Here is a 27,122-nt window from a genome sequence, read left to right as displayed (position 1 = left end):
ACTTAGAAAGAAGGAATACATAAAGACTTACAAAACTCATCAACTAGACACCCATAGCAGTTGGCAGCTTTGTCTTCACGCTTTTGTACAAAAAACAATCCAACCCCCTGCAACCCGAAAGAAGAGGAGGAATAAGAATAAAACCCAAAAAAAAAAAAAAAAAACTCAACCCAACCTAGTTCGCGTACCCCTGCAACCCAGAAAGAAGAAGAAAAAGAAGAAAAAGAAAAAAAAAAAAAACAAAGTGAACCCATTTTGTCTCCCCCCTCAACCCAACCCCTTGCCAACCCCAAATCCACCACTCTCATCCATTCTCCACATCCTCTTCCACACCCATCCTCCACCTTCTCTATGCACCCATCTTCCCGTCGACGGGATATGGGTTTTTTTTTTTTTTTTTTTTTTTTTGGGTTGTAGTAGGGAGAAGAGCGGGTGGGGAGGGGGAAAACTGAGGGTGGGTGCGGGGGAAGACAAATTAGAAATTTTTTTTTTTTTTTTTGGGGTTTTCAAGTGGGGGGAAGAAGATGAAGATGGGGAGAGGAGGGAGGAGGGAGGAGGGAGGAGGGAGGAGGGGGGGAGGGGGAGGGGAGGGACGAACTGAGGGTTTTTTTTTTTTTTTTTTACTTTTTATTATTATTTTAATATTTAAAAAATATTAAATAATTTTTTTTTAACTTTTAGTAATATTTTAACGATTTTTTTAATAGAAAGTGGGACCCCGAATCAAGCCACGTCAGCATTTAACTGAAAAGTAAACGACCAAGTAACGGAAAATATAACATTGGACCAAATTCTAAAGATGAGGTATGACATTGTCAATTTTAAAAGATAAGATATGAAAGCGTCTTGACACTTGAAGTAATTTTTTGTACTTTACCCTATAGTTTATTTTATGCTAGATCTTCACTTTCTGTTTCCTTTTTACATGTGCTTGTTGTGTATTTGAAAAATGACTTGTCACTTTCTGTTTCCTTTTTCCAATTTGAGAAATATAGCCGAATAATCGTAAAATATAGCCAGTTTGAGAAATGACTTGTTACATGTGCTTGTTGTGTATTTGAAAGCTCATACTCGTTGGAGGAAGATAAGGACTTCCAATTTTAGTTAATGCTTTGCTCTGAGTCGTTGGAGGAAGACTTTAAATGAGTGTTTCGAATTTAAAAATGTATCTTTGCTCATTTATTCCAGTAGAAACTTATAAACTAAATGCTTAAAATCTGGAATATGTCTTGTTTACTGATGGAAGAGATTTTGCTTCTGTGTATTAAATTTTAGGGTTGGATTTATTGCCTAGCACATCATGTTACTCTGAGTTATGGTAATTAAGTGGTGTTTTATATTAGGTTTGCATATGTTCCATGCCCACATAATGCCGGGACACTTTCCACTATAATGATAGATTGCTTATCAGAGTGGAATATTGATTGGTAAATTGTCTGCTCTCACGGTAGATAACTACTCTACAAATGATGCCATGATTTAGGATATAGTGACATATTGCAAGCTTTCACTTGAGTTAAACGGAGAATTATTTCATATGCGTTGTTGGTCAATGAGTATGAACTGAAGCATAGACCTGGGCTTCGGTCTTCTGAATCTTCTTCTTCGACTGATTTTCCATCACAGTCATGTGATTTCAGAGTTGGTGATCCTTTAACATCTTATGACCAGTTTGTATGGATTCTACCATCGGTAATGAACAATCTGACTTAGACCTATATTTGGGGGAGAAAGTCTTTCCTAGGACTCAAGATTTTGATATATTGTCGTGGTGGAAGACAAATGGGATTAAATATCCTATTTTGCATTATATATTTCGAGATATTTTGGCTATTCATGTATCTACAGTAGCTTCAGAGTCTTCATTAGTACGTGGTAGGATTATCAGTCCACACCGTAGCCGACTTCATTCAAGCACGATGGAAGCACTCATGTGTTCTCGAGACTGGTTGTGGAGTCAAATACGAGGTACTTATTGTAAAATTTCATATAAATTATGTATATGTTCAAAAATTTACTATTTTAGCCTAATTTTAATTTTTACTATTGAATCACATTCAAACTCTACTCCTCGTGTTGAAGATTCCTCATTCAGTGATGATATTGATGTGAATGTGGTAAAAACTAATCTTTATTTTTGTTTTTTACTTTAGAGTTATTGGTGATACTAATTCAATTTATGCATATGGGTGTGTGAAAAGTCATGGAATGTAAACATTCTGTTTATGCATATTGATGAATGGTGATACTAACTCAATTGATTTGGTACTCCGCTTTTGTTTGCTTTTGTTTTTTTTTCCTGATAACTGACTGTACAATGTAAACCTTCTGTGATCACTTACCTTTGTTGGATTCATGCTAATTGGTGTTGGTGTTCCTAAATGGGATACTAATTCAATTTATACATTTCTTTGTAGGCCTATTTTGGTGACAACGAGTCGATGAGACTTTGTGATTGAACGTGCTAAAACATTAGTGTTCGAAAGTGTTTAGTTTCAGAATATTTTGGAGCTTTGAATCATCTAGTATTTAAGATAATGACTACTTTTTGTCTTTAGAAGCTTTACTTTATTATCATATGGATTATAATTAAAGACTTGCTTTGGTGTAGCAGAAAAATATCGTTCATAAACTATTATTTCAATTATTGGAATTGTATGAGGACTTAAATGATTAAAATAGGGAAATGCATGCTAAAATGTACCTATAATGGTGTTTAATTGTCAGAAAACGAAAATTATGACAAATTTTTCTTTTGTAATTTTCAAGTTGTTGAAAAAAAAAAAAAACAGTAGAAGGGTGAAAAATGGGTAAAAAAAAAAGGATAAACGAGTTTAAAAAGGGTAAACGGGTAAATGGTTATGATTAAATGGGTAAACGGTTATGGTTAAATGGGTACACGGTTATGGGTATGGTTAACTGTTTATAAACGGTTATGGGTATGAATATAACTGTTTATACAATTACCCAAATAGTTATGCGGGTATGAATATAAATGGTTATGGGTAAATAACCGCGGTTACCCGTCTGCCATAACTGTTGTCCATCCTTAACCATGTCGATCGGCCCCCAAAAGTTTCAAACCAAATATAAGAACAATACTTCGAAGAAGTGGAATAAAAATAAAATAAAATACATGACATAATTCAAGAACATGAGCAACAATTATCAGAGTTTAGGAACGGAAATTAAATTGACTAATGTTAAATTCAACCAAAATAATATTATTACTCCAAACTTTTTTTATTATACATTAATATATTACACAAAAGAGGTGCATGAATAAATTGGTGGGGAACTCCCCATTTTCGAGATTTGAACATAAGACCTCGTAATTACAAGTGAAGATGAATATTACTAGACCGTAGTACTAAATAACTACTACTCCTCCAAACTTTACTAATTAAAATATGCAGGTTCGAACCTCCAACTTTGTAGCAGATGTTTTAGCACTCTTCATTCTTAAAGTATTTGGTTTAATAATGTTCAACTTCAAAATGGCTTAAGGAATTCCTTATGCATGAGTGCATATTTGCTCCCCATTCCATTAAAAATTGTTGGATTAATTTAAGTTTTAAGATTTGTGTACTAGATATATTAAATCAAACTCATCCAACGATAATCAATGAGATTGTGAGCATCACCGTCATTTTAGGGTAGTGAGTATCACCTTTACTTTAAAGTGGTGAGCAAAAATATTTCCTTTGCTTTAATCCTTTGCTTTCTCAAAATAATTTCAAACCTAAAACATAATGAGTTGAAGATGAAAACATTCTTCATTATAACTCCACACTCTGTGAAAGTAAAGTTATTTAGCCAAAATAATCTCTAAGATTGTTATAACTCCTCAGTTTGATCACTGAGATTTAAAAATGATAGAAGCGGTCCCTAGAATTATTCACCGTCAATCATTTTAGTCATTTTGTGAAAAGTCTCATTTAGATTGAAGAAACCATCAGTTCAAGAGGAGAGGTTGATTTGACAAAAATATTATCAATTTAACGGAGATTTATCACAAAATGACCAAAATGATTGATAGTGTACAATCTCATGAACCACATCTATCGATTTTAAACCTCAAAGACTAAAATAAAGAGTTGGAAGGGTGTTCATTCCTTGCATGATAGCGTGGGTTCAAACCCATCAGTAACTAAACTAACATCTAATTTAACAAAATCTATCGTTTGACAAAAAAAAACAATTTTAAATAAAAATCTATTTTTAGTTATTTATTTATTTTTTGTGTTTTGCACAAAACACTAGCAAGTCTCTTATTTAATTTTATTTTATTTTTTTAATAAAACAAGTCTCTTATTACAACAACCAATACTGGCGTCTTTTTTCCACGCAGCGCACAATCCACGATTTGATTCAACTGCGTTTCTCTCTGTCTCACTGTGAGTCTTCGATCTCTGCATTTCCTCTTGTCCAGTTCTCCGGCAGCCCACCGCAAAAAGCCATGGACGCTCTCCCGCAGGACACGCTCCACCAGATCTTCTCGAGCCTTCCCCTCCGTCAGATCATGATCTGCCGCTCACTCTCCAAGTTCTTCAAGCAACTCCTCACCTCACCCTCCTTCCTCCACCTCATCTCCACCCAATCTCCGCCCCTCAACCTCCTCGCCCTCCGCCCTCCCCACCACCGGCACCTGTCCTCCCCATCCTGCCTCCACGTCTTCGACCCCGACCTCAACCAATGGCTCAGATTCCCCCTCGATTTCCTCCCCTTCCGCTCCCCACACCCCGTCGCCTCCTCACTCGGCCTCGTCTACCTCTGGGGCGACTCGCCCGACCCGCCCGAGTCAACCAAGTCACTCGTCGTCTGCAACCCTCTGACTCGCCAGTTCCGAGTCCTCCCTCAGCTCGGCTCAGCCTGGTCGCGCCACGGCTCGGTCCTCGTTGACTCCCAAACCCGAGTCATGGTCCTCACTGAGCTTGCTGCGCTCTACTTCTCCGGTTCGAACCAGTGGCTCAAGTTCTCATCGAACCTCCCTTCAAAACCCAGAAGCCCAATTTTGGTGTTCGACTCGGTTTACGCCCTGTGCGATGTGGGTTCGCCGTGGCGGTGTCAATGGAAGCTGTTCCATTGCACAATTTCGAAGCTTAAGACCTCGCAGACGTGGACTCGGCTCGAAAAGCACGAGTGGGGGGACGTCTTCGACATCCTGAAGCGACCCCGTTTGGTTCGGGGGAATGGAAACAAGGTGCTGATGGTTGGTGGGTTGAAGTCTTCTTTCTCGCTCAACGCTTCGTGTTCGACGATTTTGATTCTGCGGCTGGACTTGGATAGCTTGGAGTGGGACGAGGCGGGCCGAATGCCGGTGGAGATGTTCAGGTGCTTTCAAGAGTCGAGCAAGTTCAAGGTGTTTGGTGGCGGCGATAAGGTTTGTTTTTCGGCAAAGAGAATTGGGAGATTGGCTTTGTGGGACCGTTGTTCCGGGAAAGCCGAGTGGCGGTGGATTGATGGGGTTCCCGGAAGTGGCGACGGGCTTTCCCGCGGTTTCGTTTTTGAGGCCACGCTCACTGCATTTCCTTGATGGGGTTCAACGCAAATATCAGAGCTTTTGATGTCAAGTAGAGGTTGGTGTTTATCGATTAATGAATCCCAATGTTGTATTAGCTTTGAAATTCGTAGAATTTATTATGTTAAATGAATTTCTTGATACAAATCAATAGAATTTAATGTTCCAACTAATGCGTTAGAATTGCTTTATTCACTATGTATCCAGTCTCACTAATTACTTGCATGGTGAATACATAGCAGCCGAAAAAGAAAAAATACAAGGACAAGAATACTTTTCTTCTTCTTCTTCTTGTTAAAGTATCGTGCACTTGATTATGATTCAGGATGAAGTTATGTCGCTAAGTAGAAGAATGAATGAAAACATTCCGAGTTAGTGTGCTTGTTTTAGTGTTTGCACTGAAACTACGATTTGAACTTCACCATCTTTGATACAGGTAATAATGGGAAACTTTCTTATAACATCACAATGGTGTTATTTGATACTTTTGTTTGGTCTTTTATCGCTGGTATGGCAGTAAATATTTGTATGTGTGTCTCTATGCAGTTTACTTCTCTCTTCTTTTTACCATTTTGTACCATAACTAGCTTGTGACTGATCTAGATGTATCTATTTGACACATTATTCTAAGCAAGAAGGATATGAAAAAAGAAGAGCTAAGTAATATAATTTAGGGAAGTTTCTGCTCACCGAGACGCACAGTTGATTTCTTTTCTATCAAAAGTTCATCATATTGTACGAGTAATTGTGCTGAATTTTAAAATTCTGGGGTTTCAGTTTAACAGCTTGACAAGTCACTTCATAATGCATTATCCTATCAAGACATGCACAGTAGAGATTTACACTTAGATGAGCATTGTTGGTTAGGTCAGTTTATGGAGCTCGTTAGAAGGTTAGTTTGGTTTGCTAGTCTGTTTTGTATGTTACCTAAGCGTCTTGGGAGCTAAGTAATTCTCAGTTGTATAAATAGTGGGATGCACCACTAAAACTCTACGGTTCATTCTATTGGGAATATTCAAGATATACCGATTCTTTCTTCTTCCTTTCTCTCTCCGTTTCTTCATTTCTGCATTTATTGTCAAACATCATGATCACCACACCATTGTTGTTATGATGGTATCACGAACCAGAAATGGCTAACGCCGTTTGATCTCTATTCTTCGGTGTACTCATCTGGGTTCAAGATTGCGACTTTGTCTGCAGAGTTTCGTTCTGGTGTTCGTGCATCCCACCTATTTGATCCAATGTATAAGTCAAGATCTTTTCCTGAGGTTATGTTTTTCTCTGAGATTTTCTTGTCTCTTTTGTGCTCATTTGGTGAATTGGGTTATGGTGGAATTTTTGTTTAGAAGAATGATTGTTGATTAGTTTGGCACGAAGCCTCTTTGATTGAAATTGTAGAAATGTTATTTGGCACGAAGCCAGTTCTGATTTGATACTTCTTAAGGCACGATAGCTGTCTCTCTAAGTTGAAGTTTTAGGCACAAAGCCAATTTTATTGGTTTGGGAATATTCAGGCACAAAGCCAGTTCTTTGATCTTCAATATTAGTGTTATCTTCTAATTTCTGCAGTCTTTCAAGCTGAGAGCAATAGTGGACAGATTATCATAACAACGAGTTGAAGGGGCAGATAAAACTGATGTCAATCTTTTAAAATGAGCCGTATTCAAAGCTTTGTACTCCGCTTCTGTGGAGCTTCTGGACAATGACCCTTGCTGTTTACTTTGCAGGAAACCGCAACTGTTGTGAGCAGCTGACCAGGTTGCTTGCTTACTGTTCTCACGATACTTGAATTGTAGCAAGGCTGGAATTTTTAATTTTGGATTGAAGTCAAGGAACTTGAGCCCTTAGCGCTTGTTTGAGGTCAGATTCCTGAATGTATTGGGAGTTCGATTAATCCCTTTGTTGATGCAGTGTGATTCTCCGAACTCCGAAATTGTATTGGTTATGCTCTTGGGAGCTCAAGGGTATTTAAATGGGACCAAGGAGCACAAATGCTACTTGGAGCTTGCATTTTTGGAGGTGATGTAGGACAATAGTAGGAGAAAGTAAGAGAGGAGAGATTAGGACACTCCATCCATTTCCAGCATTTCTTCATCCTTCGGCAGGACGCGTAAGGAGCCTTGGACTCACTCCAACAAACTCATGCTTCCCAGAATGTAGAGCATAAAGCTCATAACGTGGTAAGCCGCCATTGCCATGGTACAAAGGCCTCTCACAGCTACTGATAAATCCTAAGTTTATCATATGAATCAACGATATAGGTATGTATAATATATTAATGATGAATTGCCCATTTATTTGATATATATGGATGACTAAGCGATCTCATGTTCAAATGAAACTTTGCAAGGATAATCTAGACTTGAAGATTAGAAAGTTGAACGGTTCCAATTATAAGGTTTTTACGGTAAATATACATTACTTGCAAGTGGAGGAACGAGTCCATCACCCAAGGGGAAAATGCAAGTATAGCCAACTATAAATTGTTCCGAATCATTGAAATATGAGGTATGGGAAGAATTTCCTTAACTTGTCAAAGTTAAAAGAGATTTAAGAGACAGCGCACATCAGAACATACCATATATAATATCGTATCATATCAAAATTCACAAAAGGGTTAGGTATACATAAGCATTAACCATCTTATTCAATTTATATATTGGCCAACTTAATTAGCACATCCGACCAAGCATACATGGATCGTTCCGAATGGCCTTTTCCTCCTTAATTTTCACAGATAGTTCTTCGTTATCAATTGTTGGCGTACCAATACTGTTTCTGAAGATAATCAACCAGCTTGTTGTCCACTTGGAAGGCCTTGGCTAGAACATCAGGATTGATGGGAGGCTTGGATCCAAACACTGCATCTGCTATGGTGATCACTCCTGGGTTTTGGCTGCTAAGTCCAGCAGTCGCTACTGCTTTTCCGAATCCGACATTGAGTTGGAAGTGAATGAGACCAATCGGGAACACAAACACATCTCCCTTGTTCAACACTTTGGTGATTAGCCGATTATTATCGGCGTTTGACGTGACGAAGCCAACGTAGAGTGTACCTTCCAAGACTACAAGAATTTCGGAGCCACGAGGGTGAGTATGAGGAGGGTTTAGGCCATTTGGTGCAAAGTCTATCCGAGCCAGGGATATGCCGAGAGTGTTCAGTCCTGCTAGGTTATCCACGTTCACCGCTGTCACTGTCGAACCAACTGGATTCGCTGTGCTTTTCGGGACTTGGAGGCCGGTAAAGAAAAAATCATTTGCAGCGACAAGCTTTGGGTCCTTGCAGAATTTCCCATTCACAAACACTGCTTGCACTACAAAGAAATGAAAGTATTTATTATGTGTTTCTTGGAGGAAGTATGTGAAGTGCTTTTCTAAGATTCGCTTGCATATTTACCAAGAATTGGTTTCAAAAACATTTTTATCAAAAGCGTTTTCACTTATTCTAAAAGCACTTCCAAACAAGCTCTTAGTGACCAACCCTCTTATACATGTGTAATCTACATCCATGGGACACACGTCTATTAGAGGCGTGACCAGTAAAATGATGATATAAATAGTACAAATAACATGGATTCTTATACGTATGTATATATCAGTTTTACATGTCTATACATGTGTATATGCATGCAGATGAAATTTTCATGCATATAAACTATGCCGTGCAAAAACGTATAATTAACAGAGAAAATAGATAAAATTACATAAATACGGAGACACATGGTATATGAATAATATGATATACTAATAATTATTATATATACCAGATTGGGGGTTATTAATTGCTACGCAGAAGTCCTGCAGAGGACTGGGATCGTAGGCAGAGACAAGGAGGGTTGCGAATGCCAATGTGGCCACAGTGCTTATGAAAATGAACACTTTTCATCTTGGCTTAATTAGGTTGGCTCCAACTTAGTTGTTTGGTTTGGTTTAGGAGTTGCTTAATTGGATGATAGCATGATGATAAAACTGTATGAAGCACTCCTCTCTGCAAATCTCTATTTATAAGCACGTGTTTAGTGACTTGATGAATATTCGTACTTGGAAGAAGGAAATTAATTGGCTGATGAAAATGTTTAGTGGATATCGACCAAAGTTGCATTAGACTCTAATTCGATATTAATATCCTAATTCCTATTAAACTTGGATCCAATCTATATTTTGAATAATGATCTGCTGCAATTGCAGCAGAGTTTTATACACAGTTTACTACACACGCATGCAAATAAACAAAACAACTGGAAGTGGCATCCTTGCTGTCTATGAAACATCAGTCAGTATACACATGCAGTGCCCTTGCTATCCACTATGCATGTGTCCTTGTTGTTTAGAATAATCATACATCCTTAACGTGGGAACCATATTCCAATCTGTAAAGCACAGTGGAATCTGTAAAGCACAGTGCACTGCATGTGGAGCATCTTTAACACTCCCCCTCAAGTCGGAGCGTGAATGTCAATGACGCCTAACTTGCCTAGATGCGTTTGAAAAATAGGCGCACGCAGTGGCTTAGTAAACAAGTCTGCGACTTGTTCTCTCGTTCCGACATAGGAAGTTTTAATTTCTCCCCTTTCAACCCTCTCACGAACAGTGTGGCAATCGATCTCAATATGCTTTGTGCGTTCATGATACACAGGATTTGCAGCTATGTGTAAAGCCACTTGGTTGTCACAAAATAACTTTGCCGGTTACGAATGCTCAACACGTAAATCTTTCAACAAATATCGCAGCCAACTTAATTCAGAAGTAGCTGCAGCCATGGATCGATACTCCGCTTCAGCAGAGGAACAAGCTATTGTAACTTGTTTCTTGCTTTTCCAGGACACAAGTGACTTTCCAAGGAAGATACAATAACCCGTCACTGATCGACGGGTAATGGGGCAACGTGCCCAATCTGCATCACAGTAACCGATTAAATGTAATTCACTTTGGGAAGAGAACATTAAGCCTTGTCCGGGTGCTTCTTTCAGATATTGGAGAAGGCGATGTGCTGCCTTAAGATGGTGAAGTTTGGGTTCTTGCATAAACTGACTGAGATTATTTACTGCATACGTAACGTCTGGCCTTGTAATGGTGAGATAGATCAGTTTACCAACCAAATGTCGATATCGAGTCGGGTCCTTGAGAGCATCACTACCCGTTGTTGTCAACACTAAATCAGGTTCCATGGGTACCTTGGCAGGTCTTACTCCAAGCAAACCAGCTTCCTCCAATATATCTAAGGTATATTTACGTTGGCAAATGGAGATCCCAGCCTTGGACCGTGCAACTTCGACACCAAGAAAATATTTTAATGGTCCGAGATCTTTAATTCGGAAACAACCACTAAGAAACTTTTTGAGTCGACTAATGGCTTCCTCATCATTTCCTGCAATGATCATGTCATCAACGTAGAGTAATACCACAGTAATAGATTGTCCACAGACCTGAGTGAATAACGAGTAATCCGCACGGGACTGTTGGAAGCCAATTTCTTGAATGGAAGATGAAAAACGTTGGAACCAGCTGCGAGAAGCTTGCTTGAGTCCGTATAACGATTTGTGGAGTCGACAAACCATGGTCTCCCCTTGTCGACGATATCCAGGAGGCGGTATCGTATAGACTTCTTCATGCAATGCACCGTGAAGGAAAACATTTTGGACATCCATTTGATGAAGAGACCAGCTACGAACAGCAGCAACAGTCAAGAGACAGCAGACAATAATGAGTTTAGCAACTGGAGCAAACGTCTCTTTGTAATCAATCCCTTGGCGCTGCGTGAACCCTTTGGCGACAAGGCGGGCCTTGTAGCGTTCGATGGTACCATCGGAATGGTACTTGATTTTGAAGACCCATTTACAGCCAATGGGTCGTTGGTGAAGAGGGAGGGGAACCATAGTCCAGGTGTGATTGGCTTCAAGGGCTTCAATCTCAGAGTTTATGGCTGCAAGCCAGTGAGGGTCATGACGGGCCTACTCATAAGAGGCTGGTTCAACCAAGTGAGAGATGTTGTGGACAAAAGAGCAGTGAACAGGAGAGAGATGGGAGTAAGAAACATACCGTTGAAGGGGATATCGGGTGCCGGACATGGTGGAAGGGATGACGCTGCGCTGAAGCAAAGCAGCATGATGTGTCTGGTAGTCACGAAGATGGGCAGGTGGGTGTTTAATGCGGTCGGAGCGGCGAAGAGAAGGAGGTTGCGAAGGTGAGGGAGCATATGCTGGCGAGGGAGGGATGTCTGGCGAGGGAGGGATGTTTGGGGGTGAAGGAGTGATATCGGCAATGGGAAGGAGGTCAGGAGTTGGAAGGGGTTGAGTTGAGAGGAGTGCAGGAGTGGGATCGTCATGAGGGATAGGTAAGACAGGGAAGTCGAGGTCTTTTTCTGGTGGTGAGGTAGCAAGGGGGAAAATATGCTCATGAAAGATGACATCACGAGAGGAAAGAACGCGTTTGCTATTAAGGTCATAAACACGGTAGCCCTTTTGGCCAAGGGGATAACCCAGGAAGAGGCAGCGACGAGCACGAGCATCAAATTTGTGGGAGGGGGTAAGGTTGGTGGCATAGCATAAACACCCAAAAACCCGGAGATGAGAGTATGTAGGTAGTGTCCCATGCAAGAGTTCATAGGGAGATTTGTGGGAAAGTAAGGGTGCTGGAAGGCGATTGATAAGGCAACATGCAGTTTGTATACTCTCCCCCCAGAATTTTAAGGGTAGGTTAGCTTGAAATCGTAAGGCATGGGCAACGTTCAAAAGATGGCGATGTTTGCGTTTAACTACCCCGTTTTGTTGAGGGGTGTGTGCACAGGTGTGTTGAAAAAGGGTGCCATGAGTGTCTAAAAACGAACGCATAGATACAAATTCTCCCCCATTGTCTGCACGAAGGGTTTTAATGTCACGATGAAACTGGGTTTTGACCCAAGAAAAGAACGAGTGCAACAAGGTTTGTGTATCTGATTTAAATCGCATAAGATGAACCCATGTGAAACGGGTAAAGTCATCTACAATGGTGAGGAAGTAACGTGCCCCAGAGTGTGTATGGATTTTATGTGGCCCCCAAATATCACAGTGGATCAAATGAAAATGAGCAACTGATTTTATTGAACTGGAAACAAAAGATGAACGAGTTTGTTTTGCTAAAGGACAAACATCACAAACATGTGTAGAATCAAAGATAATTTCTTGGATAGTCTAGGATAAAGAGTGAAGGGGAGCCGAGGATGGGTGCCCAAGACGTTGATGCCAAAATGCCGAGGTACGTTTGACATGGTGAGCGAGATGAGGGTTTTGTGTTGGAGTGAGGTAGTAAAGTCCATCAAACTGCTTGCCTAGGCCAATCATCCTCTTCGTAGCCATGTCCTGCACAACACAAAAACCCGGGTAAAATATCACAATGCACTTCAATGCCCAGGTCAACTTACTCACAGATAACAAATTCACATGAAATTGTGGCACATGTAAAACTCCATCAAGAGTTATCTCGGGGGACAATTTAATGGACCCAATGGTTTCAATCGCAACTTGTCCGCCATTTGGTAAACCAACAAAATCATGTTGGGTTTTAGTGTGATTATGGCTGAGTGATAAGTGAGAAACATGATCTGTGGCCCTGCTATCCACGATCTAATACAATGTTGGATCATAATATGCAAAATTACAGTTGGGTGTATAGATACCTGTTGCATGTGCAAGGGGCAGATCGGTACCATTCTTATTGCGAAGGAGAGCCATGAGTTGGTTGTACTCCTCGGTTGTGAACGTTGCATCAAATTTGTTGGAGGTTGTTGCTTTGGTAGCTGGTGACGGTAATGCTTCAACATTGTTGGAAGTTGGAGGTGCACGTCTATTTCTAGGCTGCACATTCTTCCCGTGCCATTTGTGTCCTTCAGGGAATCCAATAAGGAAAAAACAACGTTCGACTGGATGTCCTCCGTCACAGTAGCTGCATTTGAATATATTCCGTGAATTAGGGTTGTTGGCACCATAGCCTCGTTTTGGTGCTGTCGAATGACTGGTTTGCATTGCATGGGCGATATGTTCACGTCGATTTACCACATCCAATTGGCATTCATGTTGAAGAACCAATCCATGGACTCGTCGTGTATCTGGAAGTGGGCTCATCATTAAGATAGAACCTCGTATGATTGAGTAACTCTCGTTCAGACCCATTAAGAACTGCATTACTTTCTCTTTTTCTTCCCTGTCTGCATGTGCCTTGGATCCCTCGCATTCACAGGCAATGGGCCCATGATATGATGCTAATTCATCCCAGAGAGCTTTCAATTTTGTGTAATAATCTGAAACAGATAGCTGTCTTTGTCGGTGTTCGGCAATTTCTTGTCAAATTTGATAGATCCTGGAATCGTTTCCTTGCGAGAAATGATCCTCAAGATCTCTCCATGCTGCTGATGCAGTTTTGCAGTAGAGTATACTGTGGGCAATGTTGCCCTGCACGGATTGCCAAATCCAGGACAAGACCATGTCATTGTATCTCTGCCAAATTGGATACTTGGCATCAGTGGTTGTGGGATTCTTGATTGATCCATCAATGAACCCTAGTTTATTTTTGGCGCTAAGGGCGATTCGCATAGAACGGCTCCACTGTCCGTAGTTGTGTCCATCAAGAAGTTGTGAGACTAAGACAAGACTTGGTGAGTCTGAATGATGCAGAATGAGAGGATCAGATACATGGGGTATCGTCTCAGTTGGTCTTTCGTCGCCCATGGTGGCTGTGTTTAATGAAGATGGACTGGTTGTGTTTGTGGCGGAAGCAGAATGAGCTTTCTAGAGTCACCAAGATCAGTGCTCTGATACCATATTAAACTTGGATCCAATCTATATTTTGAATAATGATCTGCTGCAATTGCAGCAGAGTTTTATACACAGTTTACTACACACGCATGCAAATAAACAAAACAACTGGAAGTGGCATCCTTGCTGTCTATGAAACATCAGTCAGTATACACATGTAGTGGCCTTCCTGTCCACTATGCATGTGTCCTTGTTGTTTAGAATAATCATACATCCTTAACGTGGGAACCATATTCCAATCTGTAAAGCAGAGTGGAATCTGTAAAGCACAGTGCACTACATGTGGAGCATCTTTAACAATTCCTTCCTTATTCGTAGTTTCAAATGCTTAAACTCCATCTTAATGTTTTATGGGAGAATAATGAAGACAATAATCAGTGGGTGGAAAATTTAAACACTCAAACTACTGAAGTACATTAGCCCTAGTTTTATGTGGTGATAGCGAGTGTTAATCACATCCATAAAACAAGGGTCATATTGCCAATTAATTTTGTGGTGGACCTCGACTTCTTCTTGGCATCAAAACAGGTCGTCTCCCATATGAAGCCAAACGGCCACATGTGCTCCACATCATCCCGTTGTGTAGTCTACGTGTTAGGCTTGAAAATTCGCTACACGTGAGTATGCGTGTTGAGAATGAATCTCACATTGATAGAATGAGGGACCTTACATGAACTTATAAGTAGGTTGAGCTACTTCCTATATTACCAATGGATTTTATGGTGAGTTTCCAACTTTCTTCATTCCCTGAGTGAAAGAGTTTCAATGGTGGTCAAAAGTGATGACACACGATTGATACAAATATTTTAGAGTAAATTGTAGCAATGGTCCTTCAATTTTAATCAAATTTGAGCAATGGTCCCTCAATTAAAAATTCATTACCATTGGTCCCTCAACTCATCAAAATGTGTAACTATGGTCTTTTTTGTCAACTTCGTCAGAGTTTTGTTAAAATAAGTTAAGTTGGAAGGACCATTGCTACAATTAAGATCCCTCAACTCATCAAAACTTGAAGCTATGGTCATTTTCTTCAAATTTGTCAGAATTTTGTCAAAATGAGTTATGTTGGAATGACTATTGCTACAATTAGGTTAAAGTTGAGGGATCATTGCTCTAATTGAGTTAGTTGAGAGATCATTTCTCTAGTTGGATTAAAGTTGAGGGACCAATGGTAATGAATTTTTTAGTTGTAGGACCCTTACTCCAATTAAGTTAAAATTAAGGGACCATTGCTACAATTTACTCAATATTTTAATATTGTTCCAATGTTTATCATTGAACGCAAATCTAATTAAGATAAACAAATATAAAACAACTGAATTAAAGATGACTCACGAAAAAACACTGAAACTCAAGAACACGTGATAAACGCATGCAGATCAACCAGAAAAGATAAGCATTGGAAGATGTGAAAAGGGGATACCTAATTCTTTGAAGAGATTTTCAGTACAATCGAAGCACAATGTGGTATAACATGTACCATAATATAAATAGACGATAGGACTTATATGTCTTATTTTAAGGTATACTTTTATTATCTCTTTATTTATATTATGATACATGATGTACCGCTTAATATTCTGAATACACTGAATATCTCTCATGCTTTGATGGTTTTTTTGAGTGAAAATTAGGGATTGTTTAATTGGGTTCTTACTTCTGGATCAAGTCTAAACGCATGTGAATGACCAAATCAAAAGATAATTTAATGAAACTATGTCTTTTCCCAATGGCAATAGTGTCCACTTGTAAGAATGATGATGAGCGGCCGATGGCTAAAATCCAAAAATTGACAAGAAAAAAAAAGACGAGTAATTACAAGCCTCTTAATTTGCCTAGTTCAAACTCGGTTCGTAAGTAAAACGAGGTTAACTTGAACAATTATACCAAGGACTTCAAAGAAAAATGAGCCGAGCTTGAGCTTTGCTTTGTTCGGCGCATAAACCAGTGAACAACTTGTATCTTTTCATAAGACATGCATAAGTTTGATTTGTTCGTTAAAGCTTGAATCATAAATCTCTCTTTAATTTTATTTTCAATCTTTCTATTATCCACTCTTTAAATATTACTATTAATGGTTCATTATTGCTTAGAAGATAATAATCACCGCTGATCACAACCTTTTTCATCACATTGCCAATGTGGTGTATGAGATTTACACAAATTATATATAACCATAAAATCTAGACCTGTTAATTTAACGGGTCATCCAAACCCAACCCGTTAAGCTAACGGATCATCCGAACCCAACCAGTTAACAATTATTTTATTTTATTTTTATTTTTTTTACATTTCATCCAATCTGCAGAAAGACTCCACTACCTACTCTGAGGCAGTGGAAGGGAATCTCTATGACAACACGATTCAAGACTACCCGAAAATACTCTACTCCGAGGCCAAGCTCTAAAAGAAAGACTCCATTGCCTCTTGCTGCTCTTAACAACCAATAATTAAGAATTATAACGTTTAAAAACACTTAAAATTAAAAAAAAAAAAAAAAAAAAGGAATAAGAAGAAAGGAATTAGGAAATTGGCTGCGGGAAAGCTTAAGAACTCGGACCTTCTTGGCCTAAGAGTCATCGGAGCAACCAAGAACAGCAAGAATTCCACACCTGCGGCATGTTGTGGCTGCTGCAAGATTGTAGACACCTCTTCCACCTCAAGTGCATTGATCCGTGGTTGCGGTTGAACCTTACGTGTCCTGTTTGTAGAACGTCTCCAATCCCAACGCCCTTGTTAACTCCTTTGGCCAAGGTGGTTCCATTGGCTACCAGGCATGACTGATTCTAAGAAGAGGTAGAAGGGAATCGAAGCCTACCAGAGAGAGAGTGGTGGAGTTTGGTAAAATTTTTGAGAGAAGAAGGTGAGGGAGATAACTGGAGCTAGAAGGGAAGGAACATAGTGATCTCTTAAAGAGCAACGGCGTGCGGCATATAGTCATGAGGGACCTGAGGGTTTTCTATTAAGACTATTGAAATTGCACAAAAGTCCTCAATAATGGATGTTAACGGGTTTTACGGGTTCACCCAAAATGACCCGTTATTTAACGGGTGATTAACAGGTTGACCCTTTAACCACCCGACCCGTGTATCACTCACTCGAATACTAATTTTAACGAATCGGGTCGGGTTGGATTAAAAATGCCAGGTCTACTAAAATCTAAATCACTAGTTAGTTTTGAATATATCCTAAACCCTAAACCCTAAATATATATCATATATGTGATGTATTTATATTTTAACTCTCCAAACTCCAAATAAGAGAGATCCCACAGATAACGCACACACAATGAACACAATAACATTATATTAATTAAGGATATCAAAAGATCCAAATATGGACGACAATGTATAAATAAGCCAACCATCTTATTCAACTAATAATAGATCATACTTGGTAGTGAAAAGCTTAACATATTCACTCAGACTCGTGGACCGTTCCTTAGCCCTTTTTGTTATTAGCTGTTGTTGTACAAGAACTGTTTCTGAAGATATTTAACCAGTTTGCCATCGACTTGGAAGGCCTTGGCTGGAACATCAAAATTGATGGGAGGCTTGGAGCCAAACAATGTTTTTGCTATGGTGATCACTCCTAGGTTCTGGTTGCTAAGTGCAGCAATGGCCACATCATTTTCGTATCTGACATTGAGTTGGAAGTGAATGAGACCAATCGGGAACACAGTTCAACACCTTGGTGAATAGACGATTATCTCAATTCCATATATGTGACAAACCCAACGAAGAGTGTACCTTCTGTTGGAGAGAGTTAGACCTTTGTAATTAGTTAGTTGCCTGTTTAGGTCCTTGTAATCAGGATGTGATTAGGGTAGATATTATTTTATGTTTATTCTCTTGTAAATTAATCTTGTACAATATATGTTTCCCTCCTTGGAGAGAAGAATAATATCACAGAATTAAACCCCAAGATAAGTCCTAATTAGCATGGTATCAGAGCAGAGATCCTGGGATTTCTGCTATGCCCGTTCCTTCAAGCAAACCCAGCCCTCCCATGGAGAACTTACCACCACTCCACGCTGAAATCAACAACCCCATCCTAATTGATACTACCCCTATCCTAAACACTACTACCCTAACCGAGCTTCCCATGAATCCTACTCCATCTCTAGCACAAATTGTTCATCATGATTCTTTTACGGCTTCGATTGACATCAAACTCAATGGTGCCAATTATGGAGTTTGGTCTCAAATTGTTGAGATGTTTGTTGCTAGCAAAGACAAGTTGGGCAACTTGTTTGGGAGTAATCCCCAACCCTCTATCGACAATCCAGCCTTCACCAAATGGCATACAGAGAACGCCATCGTGAAGAGTTGGCTCATCAATTCTATGGAACCCAATTTAATTAGGTATGTTCTTCGACTACCAACAACGAAAGAAGTGTGGGACACGGTTTCTCGCACATATTATGATGGTTCCGATATATCTCAAGTATACGATCTTACCTGCAAGGCCTCTCACATGAGGCAAGATGGACGGTGGAGACATACTATAGTGATCTTCAATCTTTGTGGCAAGAGATTGATTATCATCGACCCAATCTGATGAAGTGCGGTACTGATATTGAAATTTATAATAAAATTGTTCAAACAAATCATGTGTATACTTTGCTTGCTGGATTGGATGAGATGTTTAATAAAATTCATAGTGATATTCTACAAACTGAACCCTTCCCTTCCGTCAAACAAACCTTTGCTTATGTTTGCTGAGAGGCAATGCGACATGCTGTTATGAACACTAAAAGACAACTGCCAAATAAAAAGCATGAGCCGAGGCTTCACCTCGTCCCTATACCCCCGAGAACCCGCTTGCACCAAGCCCAGGGCTGCAGTGCCAGGCTACTACCCCGAGCCCAGTACAATGCTCGCTTTTTGCTGCCAAGATGGCCTCATGGCTTACCGTGGGCCCCCGCCCTCTTCGTCTCAAACCACCAATCCCTATTTGTGGTTGTACCTAGTGCGGCAGTATGAAGCACGACCGTGATAACTTCTTTTAGTTGCATGGTTATCTTGACTGGTGGGAACCATTGAAGCTTCAGAAACCATGAGAACAAGACGAGCAAGCCAAGCTTGAGTAAGCCAATCTTGCAACCTCAGTGTCCTAACTATCTTTGATATCTTAGGATGATCCTCCTCCTATTTTGAGTTCTTTTGATATGTCTCTGGAGTCTTTAGGTAACTGTGGTTATGCTTTTAATATGAATAGTGATGATACTCAGTTTGGTTAGATCATCGACTCTGATGCCATTGACCATATAACTTATGACCCTCTGATTTAGCATGTGATACCGTTCCACTTCGACGTAATATTACCAATGTTAATGGTCTCATCTCACTGGTGACTGGCGTTGACACTGTACGCCTCACGCCCACCCTCTTTTTGCCTCATACACTACTTCTATCTTCGCTAAAGTATAAATTGATATCTCATGGCCAAGCCACTGAGCAATTAAGTTGTTGTGTACTAATGTATCCGAAGTTTTGTCTTATTTAGGATAGTCTCACAAAGAAGATAATTGGTCGTGGTACTAAGAGGGGAGGTATCTCTACTTAGTATAGGTTGAGTTAATCTCACCCAAGGAGCCGTCAACCACAAGCGGCATCAGATATAGTTATGGCATCACCGTTTGGGTCATCCGTCTTTTAGTTATTTACAGCATATGTTTCAGGATTAATTTGTTGGTTGTTTTGTTTCAAACTTTAAATGTGACACTTGCATACTTGCAAATAGTCACCGTGTTTCTTATTCGTTGAATTCCAATAAAAGTGTTACTCCTTTTGGCCTTGTTCATTCGGATGTTTGAGGGTCATCTCTGATTACTACTTTATCTGGTATTAGGTGGTTTGTGACTTTCATAGACGATTGCACACAGACGACATGGTTGTACTTTCTTAAGCATAAAAGTGATGTGCTTTTGGCTTTTAAGACATTCCACACCATGATTCAAACACAGTTTTCTACTAAAATCCAATTTTTTCATTCTGATAATGACAGTGAATATGTTAATAATGATTTTATTACACATTATTTGACTAATCACAGAATCCTCCACAAAACTACTTGTCCTTATACTTCTCAATAGAATGGGGTGGCTGAACGCAAAAATTGCCATCTATTAGAAACGATTCGGTCTCTATTGATTGGGGTGCATGTTCCCCACCCTTCTTGGGATGTCGCTCTTCAGACTGCCACTTATCTTATCAACCGAATGCCAAAGTCTTGAACTTTCTTACAAGTTCTTGCTACATTCGAGCATCTACTGTCGATTTTGGTGCTCCCACCTCGGTTTTTTGGATGTGTTGCATTTGTTCATCTTCATGAGAATCAACGAACAAAACTTGACCCGTGTGCTCTCCGTTGTATTTTTATGGGGTACAGATGTTACGCCCCGACCTGTGAATAAAGACTATTCATGAGTTAGGGTGTGAGCCATATCTTAGCTATAGAAATAAATTCTACAACCAAGATATGGTGGAAAAGAAAATAAAATTATAATAGTTACACCATACATCAACAAAATCTTATATACAAATTTTTAAAATATGCAGCGGAATAACTATAGTGCACAAATTAATTCTTAACAAAAGTACCAACTAAAAGAATAATTGAAATGAGTAGCTGTTGCAAATACATGAAATGCATGCCATGAGATGCATGGAACATTTGCAAATAAAATGGATGAATGTACTCACTCTCTTCTAATCCCGTCAACACATATCTAAGGCACCCAAGCCTGCACGTTCGATACCATGCTTATACCACTTGGCTCTGGATACGTTAGAATATGAGTTAACTCTCGTTCATCCCTTAAACTCAATTTCTGTAGTTGAACTCTTAGTTTCCACTTTATTAAACAGGCACTTCCCCCGATGCCTAATTGTATATTCAAGCCCTGCACCCGACGCCTGACATATACAAGATTTCATTATTTTTATAATCAACCAATTTGTATTCTCAAGCCCTGCACCCTACGCTTGACATATACACGGTTCATTATTATTTAAGACAAACTTCAGCCTTTGAATATCCTCACAATGCAAACACTTTACAAACTCAACACAACTCTTTTTTCTTGCTTTGCAATGCATATGTATATGTCATGTTCACATAGATATCAATACTCACACTTTATCTTACAAGTCTGCAAGCTTCAACATAAATCAAATTGATTAGTAACAAGCATAATATAATCATAATATTAATAACAAAGTAATAATTTATAATCCATCATATAAAATGTTGCTCGTAGACCACTCCATATATGTTTTTCCAACGTCTCGTCCATCTTGGTCGGGCAACCTGTTTTTATTAGAAAAGAATAGACATTCATGTTAGAGAAAATAATTTTTAGAGTGAAATATATGTCTCAAAGGCCACAAGGCATGGAATCATGTTTCTAGCTTTTCCCTTTCCAAACATCATCTTTTATTTTTATTTTAGCCCACCACTTCTACTTCCTCTTCTTTAATATAGCTGAAACTATCAACTGTTCAAACTGGGATATAAGTCAGCACATGGATTAGATTGATCTATTTTTTGGATATGTTATAGAGGAGATGATAAGGAACAACTTTTGTGAGAGAAGTGTTTCAATTGGAGCTACGAAAAATGGGGTTTTGGTACTCATAACATGGCTACTATCATTTTCAGCACATGGATTAGATTGATCTCTTCTTCCTCTTTTCCTCTATGTCCCCCCATTGTTCCTTTTCTCCTTCCTTTATGTAGGTTGCATGACATCTTCTTTTCCAAAGAATCTCCACCAGTGTGCCAATGGAAAGAAAGCAAGTGTAGTGCTAATCATTATCATGAAATGTGTTCCAATCACAAAGCAACAATTGTTGTCCTAATCAATAGCAATGAAATGTCTTCCAATGGAAAAACAAGTGTTAGATTAATCATGAATTAATGAATATCATGCAAGGTGTTCCCTGCACCCAAAGGCCACGTCCAAACAATTTGGAGAATGAATCCTCACCAATTATCAGCCATGATATGTGGTCCAATAGAAAAACAACAAATGTTAAGCTAATCATTAGCCCTACTATGTGTTCCAATAGCAAATTACCAAATGTAGTTCCATGATAGTTCCATGATATACGTTCCAATACCATGTCACCAAGTGTTGTTCTCATCATTAACAATGAAATGTGGTTCAATAGACAAACAACAAATGTTAAGCAAAACCTTAGCTGTAATATGTGTTCAAATGGCAAAGAGACATGTGTGAAGTTAATCAATATTATGCAAGGTGGATACAAGCATCCAAGGCCACGTTCATCTCTAAGGAATATGCATCCCACCCGTTCTCACCTCATTGGAAAATTTGGAATGATAGATTGAAGCATTGAAGAGAGAATATAGACAATTAATTGAAATTCCCCTAGGCTAGTGAGTAAGCACACTCTAAAACAACAACATATTGCCACATGCATGCCAATACATACACATACCTAGCTATGGCTTTATATATACTCACACCTCTCCAATGTTTAGGGATGAGTAATCTCTCTACATTAACTCAACTTGCCAACTCACTCCTACTTGGTAAAAATATCAAACCAAACTCAACACCTAGCCACATGTATAAGCCAAAGGCTTCCCACCTCCACACCCTAATTATTAGCTTCTATTAATTACCAACTTTCACCTTAACCTATCTAGAGTAGTGACTAACTCCTCCTCTTTATTCTCTAATGGTTGTCAAACGCCACAGCCTTTGTGAGAAAAATCTAGCCAAACTCATCATAATCCCCCTCTCCAACTCAAACTAAAAATATCCCTAATTACATATGAATATGATATACTACTAGCTAGTTTTTGAAATAATTTGTAGCAAAAAAAGGATTTTACATTGAAACTATTTCACATATCGAAAGTAGGTTCTTGCACAAAAATAAATCAAATAAAATCATTACGTAGAAATAATCACCCACACACACACACACACATATATAATTTTAATACGGGGTACTACAATAGACTACATCAAAAAGGGTACCGTTGCTATCACCTCCCTTCGCAACGGATGTATATTACCATGGATGTCACTTTTTCCGAGTTCGAGATGTATGACTCTTCGACTTCTTCCAAACCTACTCTTTAGGGGGAGACACCAAATGACGAGCAGGATTGGACCATGGCTGCTACCACCGATCTTCCATTGCCACTATAGCCGAGCTAGCAATGGCTGCGTTGTTAGCCCAGCCAACAACAGTAGTAACGCTGCCCCCCGGAACTAGCAACAGGCACAACAGTGCTGTCACCACCCACGACAACAGTGCTACCACTTGTCGATTTTGAGACTTCTACTGATATACTCCCCCTCGTCTTTAAATATAGTACCACTAGATGACCATACTCCTAAGAATATTCCTGAGGTAAGCTCTACTATCCCTGTTGGTGTATCTGATGTTTTGAATTATCAATTACCTTTCAGGCATAACCGAGGAAAGCCCCTTAATCGTTACTCACCAGAAACAATGAAAGGCTCTAAATATCATTGAAGAAAACATTATTTGACTATCGATGGACCAAGACAATAGAGGAAGAAATGGATGCACTTCATAAAAATCAAATGCGGGATTTAGTTTTGCTACCCTGAGGAAAGAAAATAGTCAGATGTAGATGGGTATACACCATCAAGTACAAAGCCGATGGGTCCATAGAGCGATACAAAACACGACTGGTGGCCAAGGGATACACTAAAATGATGGTGTTGACTGTACAGAAACATTTGCCCCAGTAGCGAAGATTAATATGGTAAGAGTGTTACCTTCTCTGGTGGCTAACTTAGGTTGGCCCTTACAACAATTCAATATGAAAAATGCTTTCTTACATGGCAATCTTAAGGAAGAAGTGTATACGGATACAAAGCAATTCCTATCATACACTTTTCTTGAAATGTTGAATAGGTAAATTGACGACACTCATTATCTATGTGGATGATATAATTGTTACCGGTGATGATAAAGTGGAAATTTCAAGGCTGAAAGGTTATTTAGCAACCAAGTTCGAGATGAAAGATTTTGGTGGATTGAAATATTTCCTGGGTATAGAAGTAGCTCAATCTAAACAAGGTATATTTTTATCCAAAAGCAAATATGTTTTGGACTTGTTAACTGAAACCGGAATGCTTGATTATAAACCGGCTGACACCCCTATAGTCCAAAATCACCATATTGCCATGCACCCTGATCAAGTCCCCACCAACGAAGATCGTTATCAAACGTTAGTTGGGAGGTTAATTTATTTATATCTCACACCAGGCCTGATATTGCATATGCAGTGAGTGAGTGTTGTTAGTCAATTTATGCATTCCGCAAGTGATACTCATATAGGTGTGGTTGGACGCATTCTACGATACCTAAAGTCCTCCCCGGGTAGAGGCATCATGTTTTCCAAGAATGGTCATTGCCAGATAGAAGGTTATACCGATGTAGATTGGGCAGGGAATTTTACTATTCAACGATCCACATCAACATACTTTACATTTGTGGGAGGAAATTTAGTGACCTTGCAGAGTAAGAAACATAAAGTGGTTGCTTTATCAAGTGTAGAAGTGGAATACAGGGGTATGCCAAAAGGAGTATGTCAATTATTATGGCTTCGGAGGTTACTCGAGAAACTCGAGTGTCCTTTAATGTTGGCATCAAATTTATTCTATGATAATAAAGTAGTCATTGATATCTCACACAATCCAATCCAGCATGATTGTACGAAACATGTGGAAGTTGACAGACACTTCATTAAGGAAAAGTTGGATGGGATATTATTCAATTCATGTTCGTAAAGTCAGAGGATAAATTAGTGGACATCTTAACTAAAGCTGTTATGAGTTAAGCGTTCTACAGCTCTCTCGTCAAGTTGGGCATGAAGGACATTTATGCACCAATTTAAAAGGGAGTGTTGGAGATAGTTACCTTTGTAATTAGTTAGTTGCCCGTTTGGGTCCTTGTAATCAGGATGTGATTAGGGTAGATTGTAAATCAGTCTTGTGCAAAATGTATTTCCCTCTTTGGTGAGAAGAATAATATCACAAAATTAAACCCCAAGATAAGTCCTAATTAGCACCTTCCTGGAGAAAAAAGATTTATGTGGCACGAGGGTGAGTGTGAAGTGGGTTTAGACCATTTGGTGCAAAGTCTAAATATAGAAAGTTTTGAATGCAAAATGAGAATTTTGGAGTGCCAATAACAAATTTCCTATATATAGGTATTTTTCCTTTCCCATGCAAACTTAAACAGAAAAATAATCTTCGTATATTTCCTCCTCATCATAAATTACTTTCATCATATCATAAGGTGATGCGATCCTCGTGCCTTGTCACTTTGACCCCCTGTTCTTCATGGAAATGATTCGCCCCTAAATTCCTCGCACTGGTTTCCGATTACATGGAGCTAGATATCAAAAGGGAGTGAGTTCGAGTGAAGGTTCTTCCGTTGTGCAAGGAAGAACCTAATTAGAAGAAGTAGGTTATGGACCGTTTGATCTTAGGGACGACGTGGTGTTTATAAACTACTTGCACATTTTGGGCAAAGCCGCAAAACATATTAAAGAGAGTGACTATCCGCAACTCATTCCAAGAATCATTCATCACTCAAAGCTTCTACATTTACCTGGTACATTTGTTCCCTATTCTTTCAATTTGTGGCCATCTCGGAAGGTGTGTACAACATCAACTCGCGTATTCACACCACCACCTTCCTTGTCTTTGCCACTTTCCAGCACTATTGCTACTGACCTGCATATTCTCATTGGCTTCTTTTCGTTCGTGGTAAAAAAAAAAAAAAAGCAATAAAGGAAATAGTAAAATGTAAATGTAATTATATTCCTTAAATCTTCATTTTGACGGACGCTAGCGGGTGCTTAATGCATCCGCATCTTCTGTTACATATGATATAATGTGTACTCTTGAATTCCCTTGATATCCAAGGCTAGCCAACACCTGCAGTCAATGGAGTAGAACTTGGAGAACTCTGACCAATCCTCCTCAAACTAAACGCCCGATTGCATCTTGGAAGCTCAAGAGTTAGAAATTTTTTTTATTGTAATGGAAATACAAATGGTACATCACGTGTTTTAATATAAGTGGTGGAAAATTTTATTTTTGATGTTATTAACTATTTAGCACACATATCCCACAATTTGTATAGTAACACGTAGTCTACCATCTCGTGTACCGGTCACACTGAAAAATCTCTCCAAGATATAACAGACTTGATCATTGTTCTCCATTTTTCTTCACAAAGTCCCCTGGAAAATTTCAGCTTTAACAGAACATGCATATATATCTTTATATGGGCAAGAAGTGATAATTTGCACGTGATAAAGGTTGTAAGTCCCTATTTACCATAAATTGGTGATGCAAAATGTCAACAAATAAAAGTTAATTCAATTTTTATTCATTTATAAGATATTTTTAAACTTCATCTTATTTAAGGATTAAAATCTAGTTTTTATTAGGATTTTTCACCACATAATTCAGAAGTGCAACCGATGAAAATGTTTGCCGATTAGTTACAGAAGCCAAGGTTGAACTCATGGACGGAGGCACATAGAGGACAGCTTTCTTTGATGCAAAGATAATGGGGATATCGTTTCAGTCTACTTGCATGCATGTGAATAACGTTTTATGGTTATTTTGATATTATATTTTGCCCACATAAAGTTATGCATGATTTTTTCTGTCCAACGCTACATGTCGATCATCAATCAAGAAGATAGCCTACGGGAGGACAACTTTCCGATTGCTTGAACCAAGCACTTCGTCCGACAACTTTCTGACGAAAATC

At 39.1% G+C, this 27,122-nt stretch overlaps 2 protein-coding genes across 2 annotated transcripts; one reads left to right on the top strand and one right to left on the bottom strand.

The window, feature by feature from the left end:
- Positions 1-4,380: 4,380 nt before the first annotated feature.
- On the top strand, positions 4,381-7,830 carry LOC103957986 (SKP1-interacting partner 15). The gene is made up of 2 exons (XM_009370213.3): positions 4,381-5,579; positions 7,252-7,830. The coding sequence occupies exon 1, from the start codon at positions 4,460-4,462 to the stop codon at positions 5,534-5,536; it is 1,077 nt and encodes a 358-aa protein (XP_009368488.1). The 5' UTR covers positions 4,381-4,459; the 3' UTR covers positions 5,537-5,579; positions 7,252-7,830.
- A 146-nt stretch (positions 7,831-7,976) lies between these two features.
- On the bottom strand, positions 7,977-8,914 carry LOC103958041 (germin-like protein subfamily 1 member 20; the record flags this gene model as incomplete). Its single annotated transcript, XM_018650068.2, has 1 exon — positions 7,977-8,914. A coding segment is annotated over one exon (639 nt), but the record flags the coding sequence as incomplete, so codon positions are not given.
- Between the last annotated feature and the right edge of the window lie 18,208 nt (positions 8,915-27,122).

This window comes from the organism of the source record quoted next, unplaced genomic scaffold, assembly GCF_019419815.1.
Source record: "Pyrus x bretschneideri cultivar Hongxiangsu unplaced genomic scaffold, Pyrus_bretschneideri_v1 Contig1, whole genome shotgun sequence".
Taxonomy (NCBI): domain Eukaryota; kingdom Viridiplantae; phylum Streptophyta; class Magnoliopsida; order Rosales; family Rosaceae; genus Pyrus; species Pyrus x bretschneideri.
Note: the sequence above shows the minus strand (reverse complement) of the source record. Positions and strands in the feature narration are given on the sequence as shown.